Below are 11,785 nucleotides of genomic sequence, written 5' to 3'. Positions count from 1 at the left end.
ACAAAGATACCACTCGTGACCACAGTAAAAGAAAATGAATGAACCTATCGATATTTTGTTGAAAGCCGGGAGGTTGCAGTCGTTCTGTAAAGAGTCTTGTGAAGAAAGTCGATCCAAAGCATAATTAGATGGAATCAAAGGAAATTAGAGAAAAAGTTTTAAAAAAGTATAATGCTCGTCGGAATACACATTTCTAAGTGGCTGCACGACCTTATTAGAAGAAAGTGAAAACATATCAGACTATATGGAAATGATTCTATTCATCATATTAATAAGGGAGAAAATTATAATTAAGGTAGCTGCAGTCGTTATATCTTTAATGACATAATTAGAAAATCATTCATCATAGCTGCCACTTGTAATGTTTTTATATTTTCTTTTCATGTTATCCAAAATGTTAGATAAGGATAAAACAGCCTCGCCTACTTCCTGTAAAGCAATCAAAGGCGGTAGCGTAGAGAACGTGATTAAGCAATAAGTCGTATACGTAGCTAATAAAAGTACTCTCTCCTTCTAACTCCTGTGTATTCACTTCTTGAAAGCAACATCTAATCTAACATGATGAAGATTGTATTTGTGGTGCTGATCTTGTCCCCATTTCTGTGCTCAGTAAATGGTCAAATGTCGACGATGTTTTGGGAATTCGAGTTTGTGTGCAGTAAGTTGTGAATGCTGCCTTTTAGCCTTTAATTTAGCAATTAAAATAATCCTAACTTCACATTAAATAACCAGCTTTATTCGTATTTCTTCCGGTCTGTATTGAAGTATGATATCATATTCGATTTTATCTTCTTTCAGTATTATTTTTAAGAATAAGATAAAGACCAGTATCAAACTGAACTAAGTATAAACTATTCCCATTGTAATTAGGGCAGAATTAGTTTAATTTTTTTTAAATACATCACTATTCATTCAATTGGCTAAAGTGACTTGAAAAAGTCACATGTTTGATCCTGACAATACGGTTTCAGAATTATTTAAAAATAAATAAAAAAAGAACAAAATAATAATAAATTAATAAAAATAGAACAAAACCTTAGCACAACTATGTGCTAAGGATTTGTTCAACCAGTAAATGCTCAAACGTCTTTTATTTCCACGGAGTACAAAAGACTGTTTTAATCCTATCTAACCTTGGAAGAGTGACGGGCAGTCACCCTCCATGTTTAGCCAATCAAAGATAACTTCCAAATGTATCAATGATTTAAAACGGCAACCGCTAAAGAGAGCAGGACACAACTGTGCCCATCTCGTGCATCCTAACCCTAATGCAAAAATTTTATTGTCTGAAATAGTAATGTACATACAGCAATCCCTCGATTAATGCGTCCCCGATTATTGCGTTTTCGATTAGTGCGTCATTTTTTCTATACCCAAATTCGATTAGTGCGCCTATATACATCTTAAAAATAAATATTACAGATTTTTTTAAAAAAATTCTATGTATATATTTTTTGCCCATAAAAAATGTATAAATAGAAAATTGTAAAAAGAATTACTCACCAGGATGAAATAATTTAGTTACAAATTTAAAACATTATGAACTTATTCTTAAATATAATAATACACTATTTCCATGTACTTTATGTTCCGAATTTAGCGAAAATTTATGTTTCTGCTAATTACATGTCATTTTGCTGATCATATCTCGTGCTTCCTTTGCAATTGTTTTCCTCACTTAGGTTTATTTTAAAGAATTTTTCTAAACTTTCATCATGAGTAAAAGAATTAATAAGCAGAAAAGTGGAAGTGTGAAAATGATTCGAAAAGTAATCTCATTCCAAGAAAATGAACAAGCAAGTCCAGAGCAAAGATAGTACAAGAACACAGAAATGGGTAAATCAACTATAAAAGCAATTTTAAGCAAAGCTACTGAATACCAAGAGAAAGCTAAGGCTGCTCTAAGTTCATCATGCATGCACTTGAAATCAAAGTATCATAATAATTGAATTAGAGTGACTTCTTTCTACATTGATCGAAGATTGTAACCAAACACGAATCCCGCTAAGCGCTGACCTTATTAAATCAAAATATTTTTTATTTTGATTTAATATTTGATTTGAAAAAAGACAAAAAATGTTTTATTGTCTTTCAGCTTCATGGATTTCCTTTAACTAGACCCTGAGACATACCCTAATTCTTTTATAAAAATTAAGGGTTATGAAAGAAATTTGAGGAATGAATTACACTTTTCCCATAGGTTATTATATTCGATTAGTACGTTTTCGATTAATGTGCCTGTTTTAAAGAACGCGTTACGAGCACCAATCGAGAGATTCCTGTGTGTGTCTGTGTGTGTGTGTGTGTGTGTGTGTGTGTGTGTGTGTGGCTTAGTACTCATCTCATTCTCTGCGTAAATCGTCTCGACCCTTGAATCCTTTGCACTTTTTCCGAAGACAGCTTCCTCTCACCACCCTTCGTCACTTGCAAAACAACGTGTGTCACAGCGTAGATCATTAGAAGGATGTAAATCGAATGTATGTTAGTTCCTTGTGAGGATGCGATATGTTAAATAATATGGAAATCCTTCCATGGGTAAGAACGTTTTCATTCAAGCTTTCAATTCTTTCAATTGATACCGAAAGCTTGAACTTCTTCAAGTCAATTCAGGCGTTCAGTAAGCATGGATACATTGTGGCGTCACCCATTGGAAGATGAACATATCACTTATGTTCCAGCCAGTAGCTATTAGATGGAAGGATGAATTGATACTTTCTCCTTTATTAAGACCTGCAGCTGTGTGAATTGCTGAATTAAACAAAAGTCCGTACTTGCTATTTTCTGTTGGTAAAGTGACAATCTTGAGCACGTCATCACTATTTAAACATAATCATGAACTAATAACAATTATCTTCTAAGAAGTCCATTAACTCTCAAGTTTTTGTCACTCCGCAGATTTTCAGATTTTGCTTCTTGAGCTCAAGTATGCCTTGTAGACTCTTGGCAGACCACGGAGTCTACAGGCAAAGGTTTCTCAGATTTCATAAAATTACTTGTTCTTTATTTAAACAGCACCATTCGCTTGTACAATATGCTGTTCCGTTGCAACACAATCAATTCTAAGATATTTGATATTGATCAGAAACTGGTATTTCACACAACGACCGTCAGAGATTCAATGTATTCACTCTTACTGATATGATTTGTTTCTATCATATCTTCAATAATATTTTATCATCTTCAGAACCGGTTTTCTTTATGTTTTCAATTTGTTACTAATTAGATTCGAATAACTTCCCGCCAGTAATTATCCATACGTCCTAGCGACAAAATTATACAACGAACTTGCTTTAGCTCTATTCCTTCAGCATTTCTCATTTGGAACAGCATGTCTGATATTAGTTTCCCAAAGATTGCAAGATCCAGCTGATCAACCAAATATATACATTTTGCTACTTTGCTGTTTCGCAATGAATAAAAATCAATAATCGGGATCATGAATATGGATTATATTGAGATTGTTTACGAAAGAAAGCAAACTCTGTATGCGCCTCTGCATTACAATGTTTCTACAAACTAAGAGTTATGCAAACGTATGCGTCCTACCTTTCAATAAGCACAAATTATATCCTTCTAAAACATTTACATCATTAATGTGTTAGTGTAAACCTAACACTTCAGAGTACTTTCAATGAATCAATGTGAGTAGCCGGTTTCTTGCTCCGAGAAGAGCTCAACTCCTAAGGGATAAAAAAAAAAAGCTTCAGAGCCTCCTTCTTCTAAATCGCGTTTATGATTTTATGCAAGCTCCTTAATACTCAATTGCAGTTGATATTATTGTAGTTATTATACTTAATGCTACTATTTCTGTTATAAGTAGTAATTGTAACTAGTTAAGAAAACCAACAAACATTAATAATAATAAGCATTATTATTTTCATGATGATGATGATATTCAGCCTATATTTTCACACACTATAAGGTAAACACTTCTCCCATCGCGGTAGAATTGGGTCTACTTTTCCCGTAGTAACACGGTACATCTAAGACGAGTGTATATATGTTTGTATGAATAACGTATGAAGTTGAAAGGCAATCACAAACGCCAAGCCCTAAGTAAGGTTCGAACCCGCAGCCTCTTGGCTGTAGAGCAGATATGATAATATAAAATAATATTACAATGAAATATATGAAGATATAATGTAATAGAAGCATTATTATTATTATTATTATTATTATTATTATTATTATTATTATTATTATTATTATTATTATTATTAATGCTGGATAGGAGCGAAAATACCGGAGGCAAGGTTGAGATGATTTGGTCATGTGATGGGGAGGGAGGACGAATATGTGGGAAGAAGGGTCATGCAGATGGATGTGCAAGGAAGGCGGAAGCGTGGGCGGCCAAAGTACTGGTAGAAGAGGACTTGAGGATCAAGAACTTGGATGTGGTGGCAGCCCAAGACAGGAAGGTGTGGAGGAGACTCATTATCAACAGTGACCCCACTTAAGTGGGAGAAGAAGAAGAAGAAGAAGATTATTAATGCCGGTCTGGTTTTCCGAGCGGTTAGAGGTTATTATTCAATAACCAAAGAATACGATGAGCTGCTTTAGCGAAATTTGCAATGTGTCCTCTAAACGGTAACTAACACCCACAAAGAGTAACCTATCCACTAACACCCCCAAACCTCTGACTTCATCAATTCTCCAATAACTTGGCAACAACTCTTGATATGCTGATCAGTCGGTAATTTGCTACATTAATCTTGGAGCCTCCTTTCTGGAATAGAACGATTTTCCCCCTCTTTCATCCCCCCCTTGGAAGTAATTCCCAGCCGAGATTTTGATTAAACAATATGGTCAAAGGCACTGCCAGATCCCTTGCATCTTCTCATAAAACTCGAGCTAGTATACCATTTAATCCCATAGTGCGTTCCTATCAAGTTTCTCTAATATGTTTTGTACCTCCATACTCTATAGGTTTGGTTCAGTTTCGATATAAATCTTTGTCTCTCTCGTTAATGCAATATATTCAACTTGGTGATATGCTCTTTCAAATTGTTTACTTAGTAATTCTACTATTATGTCTGATTTTAAGTCAATCTACCATAAGCATTCATTCAAAGGATTCTGCTATAAACATTCTTTCCTTTACTTGCAACATGCCATACCGAAAGAACACTTTGAGATTACCTTTGACCTGGACAGCTAGTTTCATAACATACTTTTTATACTTTTCTTTTCATAATTTAGCCTTTCTTACTACACTAATTACCTTTCTGGCCTGAGTATTCGAGGAAAAAAGTAATAAGGTTACATTTCTCCTAAAATAATCTGCACAAATTTTCTTTCTTTACTTTTTTTTTTTTTTTGAAGTCCAGCTTAATTATGATATTCATCTACATAACTGTTGGTATGCAGTCTGCTATTATTTCCCTCAAAATACTCCTTTACCACTTTCTATGCACTACCAAAATCCAGCCGTTGTAATTTAACATGCCAAAGCAATTATCTAAGCCATAGGTGGCCAACAGCAGACCCACGGGCTGCATGCGGCCTGTGCTTCTGTAACGTGATTTTGTTCGGCAGGATAAATACTATATTAAATTATATGTCTTATCAATTTAGCTATTAGTTTCGACCTCAGATTTTCTGATTGATATGCTAGTTATATTCATCATTTCTGATGACGGAAACAATTTATATTCTCAACATGGAATCAAAATTGCTTTTAAAAGATTACTCAATTTATAAAATCCACTGCTTCTTTGTGCGAGTTGTATTAGTGGGAATGGTAGATTTCAATTCACTCCAGAGTAAAACATCATTGAAAATCACTTGCTCTGCTCTGGTTATAGTGATTAGTTTCAGAGACTCAGTTTCACAGTTAACAGTGTTATTGTTGCAGTTTGTGTCCCCTGGTCAGTTACTTCAGCCTTTGTGTACTATGAGTAAGAAACATAAGATCTGTGAAAAAAACAGGTCATTTCAGGAAAAATGGGAAAATGAATTTCTGTTTATAAACAATAACGACAACAAACCACAGTGCCTTGTGTGTTTGCAAGTATTGTCTGTGCACAAGGAATATAACCTCAAACGCCACTACATGCAGCACCATGCCGCTAAATACCAAGAATACGTTCTAAAGTACGTACTAAAATTGTACGTCATTTGGAGAGAAAGGTTAGTGCTCAGAAATCTATTTTTACTAAACCAACATCAATACAATAACGCCCACTCTTGGCATCGTTTGTTGTAAGCGCAGAGATAGCAAAAGCAAAAACAAATCATTATCTGATGGTGAATTTGTAAAACACTGTTCTGTGAAAATGGCACGTGTATTTGGGGAAGATAAAATTGCCTGTGAGTTTGAAAGCATCCTACTATCAAAATATATTTTAACAAAAAAGAGTCGAGGAAACAGTTTCTCTCATATTAAATTAAATTAAAAAGTGTTATTACAGATTCAGCTTACTTCTCGGTGGCTCTGGATGAATCAACTGACATAACAGATACAGCTCAACTTCTAATTTTCATTCGAACTGTTTCCAAAGACTGTTATTAAGGAAGAGCTACTAGCATTAGAGTCCTTGCATAACACAGCCAAAGGTCCAGACATTTATGACGCAGTTATGATGGTTGTAAATGGTACTGGTGACATCAACAATCTCACAACTATTGTGACAAATGGCGCCAAATCAATGCGTGGTACTCAAACAGGCTTAGTTGGCTTACTAAGGAAGGCTGGAATCAATAGCCCTGTATTGCACTGCATTATACATCAGGAGGCTCTGTGTGGTAAAATTCTGGACATAGAGGATGTTATGAAAACTAATGAAGCGTGTAAATCTAATTAAGGGAGAAACTCGCGCTTTGACACAGCTCAAAGTTTCTTTCTTTTCTAACAGAAATGGAGGCAGAATTTAACGATTTAGTGTTGTACACAGAAGTTCGTTGGCTAAGCAGGGGGAACTGTTTGAAACGGTTTTTTTTGCTTCGAGAAAGGAAATAAAACATTTCCTTTAGAGGAAATGTTTTATTTCCTCTAAAGAGGAAATAAAACATTTTATTTCCTCTTTAGAGGAAATAAAGGAACACGAGAAGACATAGAAAGAACTAATCACAAAACTATATTATTCTCATTTTAGCACTTACTCAACTTTCTAACACACACACACACACACACACACACACACACACACACACACACACACACACACACACACACACACACACACACACACACACACACACACACACACACACACACACACACACGCACGCACGCACGCACGCACGCACGCATGCACACAGACACACACCACAAAAGAACTCAACGTAAAGATTGTATGGTTACAGGGACGTAACCATACAATCTGAGATTTAGTTGGAACACCTAGATGGGTTCATAAGTCGACTGAAGGTTTTTAAATTCACCCTAGTCAGAGGAAAGTTGGTACATTTCCCTTCCTGCAGGGAGTTGATGGAGGAGAGCCATGACATTGACTTCAAGTTTATTGTGCCACTGTTAGACCAACTTTTGGAGAAATTCACTAAGCGATTTTCTGACTTCAGTGATATGCGGCCACAACTGACATTATTTAATAACCCAATGAAATGCGACATTTCAGAGCAGAATGACACTATTCAATTGGAGTGTGACCTTCAAAGTGACCCCTTTTTCCACTCAAAGGTGGAGATAGGCATTGACGTTTGGAAATTAGTAACAAGGGAAAAATATCCTGTATTGAGTGATTTCAGCTTGAGAATTGCATCTATGTTTGGAAGCACATACATATGTGAATGTACTTTATCAACTATGACGGCAGTTAAATCGTCACAAAGAAGCCGACTGACTGACTGATGACCACCTTCAGAATTTGTTGCGAATATCGTCATCATCTTTGAAAATCGACTTTGATGAACTTCGTTGCCGCACATAAACGCCCACAGTGTCCTCATTAATGAGAACATTTAATGAGAATGCCCACAGTGTTCTTATTAAGTTGTGTTACTTTAGAAAAACAGAAATATGTAATTAAATTTAATTTAACAACTTATATTTAAATCAATTAAGTATTTTATATTGTTCTCCCAGTAATAAAATGATTTAACAAATATAGTAATTCAATATATATAACTACTGCCTTGAAAAAAATGCAGAATTTATATTTAAGTTCTGTCTAAAAGTGTACGGCCAATGACGCTACTACTCAACATACATTGACCGTCGTATAGAATGAAATTGGCCACGCCTGATCTAAGCAATCTTTTAATCTTGTGATACTTACCAGTCCTGTAATTCCATAATTCCACATATATCCACCCCCTCTTAAGTGAAATTACACAGATCACATTTAGCGACCTCCATCGACAAGACCATATAATTACTCTCACCGTTTGGTTGCAACCTGGTGATATTGTTTATAGAAAAATTTTCTGACGCAATTACTAGAACTAGAACTTTAAAACCTCTAGTGTATTCCATCAGATGTGCCTCAGGAAATTATTTCTTTGTATCTGCACAAATTCTATTTCCTTCCTTCCATGTGTTCTTTATTCCTTTCAATCTATGTTCACGTTGTTGAAATTCTCCATAATAATTATCCGCCCACCCATCATTGAGCTCACTCGCCGATGCATAATATCCCTATCATGTTTTTATACCCTGGTCTACAGAAAAATCCAAGTATATATTTTGTTCTGCTGGTCATTGTCACACACCAGATTGTCTTACTGTGCTATTTTCACTGGTCTGGTTGATCTTCTACTCTCTTTGGTTGCAGCTCTTCAGCAATTGTCAATAATATTCTGCCCCCATTCTTTTCTTTCTCTGCTCTCTGACCTCCTGATATTCTATCTCAGTGGCTATGGAAATTATATCATATTATATGCAGATATATATTGTGTGTGTGTGTGCGCGCGCGCACGCGCGCGCGGGCGAACGTGCTTGTGATACATTTTACCTTGGTTTCTATTTCTCAGAGGAAATTGTGTCAGATCTATATTTTCTGTTAATAATGTATTTTACTTTTGTTTTTGTTAACAATGATTTCCAACACATTTGTATTTTGCCACCATCAAATTCTTTTTCATGCGATATAATCTTAATGACGTCCATTCTGCTGTTCCCCCACACATTTTTGTTTCGTCTGCTCCAGGTGCAGTGTTAAAAAACTGTTAATATTATATGCACGAACTTCGTATTTCAAGAACTTTTCATCAGAATAATTATGTCGGCAAATTATTGAGCAATGATAAGGTCAACCACTTCAAGATAGTTCAATCGAATGGATTAATATTACATATTCTGGACTTCGATCGATCATCTCTTTTTATAAATATCTAAGAACCTTAAATCCACTAGGTTTCTCAAATATTTTTCTGTATTACTGGCTGTGAACAGTAGTGGGTCCAATAGTGGATTACGAATATCCGTGATATGTATTTGTTTCAATAAGCATCGTTATTGTTATTCCGATGGATCGTCAGACACCAATATGATTAATGGAGGCGCTGGTGTTCTCCTTCTACTCTCGAAAACTGAAAAACTTTCAATAAAAGTTGGATCTGGGAGAATTGCTTCCAATTTTACCAGCGAGCTTTATGCAATAAATAAAGCACTCGAAGCCTACTTAAAATGATCATCATCTCAACAATCTGAGGAAATTATAATTTACAGTGATTCAAGAGCAGCTATGAAGGCAATCAAAAATGGCAATACTAAGTTCAAACAAGACACCCATAAACTCTTAAATCAACTAAAGTTTTTTAAGAAAAAGTGGTGTTTTACAATGAATTCCTGCTTATGTAGGTATTGATTACAATGAAGCAGCTGATAGATTAGCAAAAGAGGCAAGAGAACTCAACCAAGCAACTCACATGATAACTCTTGCTGGTGCTAACGCACTAGCAAAGGCTAAACTAATTCCACTGAAATCAGTGATAGAACATCAAATTCCCGAAATCAATTGCGACAGAAAGACCTCCACCATCATAGCAAAAATACGAACAGGACATTATAGAGGAATGAAGATCAATACAGATGATAGGAGATCATATAGAAACTGCAACAACTGCCCCAATACCGAACTGATATCCACTCACACCTTTACCTGCCCAGCAATTACAGAAGCCTCTCAAGTAATAGATCCTGATCCTGAACAACAGCTCTGTACAAAAAATTCATCGACATAGCCAAAGCAGTTCAAGGAGCACATGTAAACATCTAAGACTCTTCAAAGGACAAGACAACAACAACAGCAACAACATTGTTGGCTCAGGTTTTTCATTGTGTAAAACCATGAACCTCACTGGTTTTGGATTTTTAAATGTGTAATTATTTAAGCCTATAATTATTTATTAAGTTGTAGTCCTCAGCTGATTGAAATGATAATTGTTCAAGTTATGGGAATTACAGAAAGTCTGGCAATGTCTTGTGCCGTCTTACTTGGGATGTTTTATATTTATAATTCTTTTTTCTTCGTTTTTGTGTATCGTATATTTGTATATTATATATTTGTGTTTTTAGAATATTTACTTCATTTCTGTTTTGAAGTGATAATTATTCCTGCTATTATTCTACACTACTGCTATTAAATGTTAAAATACCTCTCATATGGGATGTTTTTATTTATCCCTTCCCTGTGGAAATTCAACAAATCTCCTGTCATGGTTTTCACCACATTTGTGTTATTAGCGTAGAGTAAATCAGAAAAGCGTCTTAAATTGTGGTTATGAACCAGACTGACTTTCCCGGAATGCGCTTTGCTTACTGTTTTTCCATGCAATGGCGTGTGCCACTACATATATATGTTTGTATCTTTAAGCTAACACGGTGATTCCCAAAATACAGAATATTAGGTGGAATTTACGTTTAGAGCCATATCAATATATTCCAACATTTTCACTGAGAAGCAATCACTGCACATGTTGCAAGACATCGTTTGATATTTTAAAGTGCCCTTGGTTGAACGTTTTGTAGAAAGAATTAACTTTCTTGTCTTAGATTCCATTGTAAGAAAGGGTCCACGCACAAAGCAGCCAAGCGCTAGTTGTTGTGTAGCTCTAAAAAGTAAGAACTGATACTAGTACAGCACCATGTTCACCAGTATGGAAAGTTATTTCATTCAACTGGAGCTTCAAAAAATCCAGTTACATGCTGTGTTCCTTTTTTGAGTTACATCTCGATAAAAGCATTTTACTAGAGAACAGTAAAATTTAATAGGAACCATCGATTCTGTTGTGTTTCACTTGCGCTGACTGCAGCTCAACATCCTAAATTTCCTCAGGTATTTTTTATCCACTTTCTTTGATAATGAGAGAAGGTTTCTATTAAATAAGTGTTGCTTTATTATATCACTGAATTTATGTAGAGTGTCGAATCTATGACTTGGCAGAAAATTACCGCTGAGACGATTAACCTCCATTAGTGGGTAATCGTCTCAGCGATAATAATCGCTGAGACGATTATCGTACCCTTCATGTTAATTGTGGAAATTCCCATAAAAGGTATACGCTTACTCTCAGCAACTTCTTCCTATGAAACATTTCATTTCGGTGCATCATACGTGTAAGACGTAATAAGCTCTGCCAATCTTTATCAAATAATTTTAGTTATTTACTTGAAATATTCGGTTACTTTATCAAAATAAGTATTTAAACATTTACTGATTAACAAATTTATAATAAGCATACGAGTTGTCAATAATAACATTTCTCATTTTGCCTTAGGCAACACAGATCTGAAGTCACGATTTGCTCAATGTTTCAATTTACTGACTGGAGAGGTGAGTATCAGAAGACGTTCGGATTTAGTTTCCATATTAAGAGCAATTAC

The 11,785-nt window shown here is 35.2% G+C and overlaps 1 protein-coding gene across 1 annotated transcript in view; it reads left to right on the top strand.

Annotated features, from left to right (window-relative positions):
- Positions 1 to 485: 485 nt before the first annotated feature.
- LOC150099605 (uncharacterized) overlaps positions 486 to 11,785 on the top strand; it is a 32,640-nt gene continuing 21,340 nt past the window's right edge. Inside the window, exons 1-2 of the mRNA XM_090404159.1 lie at positions 486 to 658; positions 11,680 to 11,735. Of these exons, the coding sequence (XP_090260285.1) occupies positions 559 to 658; positions 11,680 to 11,735 (156 nt within the window). The 5' untranslated portion in view covers positions 486 to 558. The remainder of the gene's footprint in view (positions 659 to 11,679; positions 11,736 to 11,785) is intronic.

This window comes from Typopeltis vanoorti, chromosome 14, assembly GCF_054136105.1.
Source record: "Typopeltis vanoorti isolate ZY-2024b chromosome 14, IOZ_Tvanoo_1.0, whole genome shotgun sequence".
Classification (NCBI taxonomy): Eukaryota; Metazoa; Arthropoda; class Arachnida; order Uropygi; family Thelyphonidae; genus Typopeltis; species Typopeltis vanoorti.
This window is presented reverse-complemented; position numbering and strand designations above follow the sequence as displayed.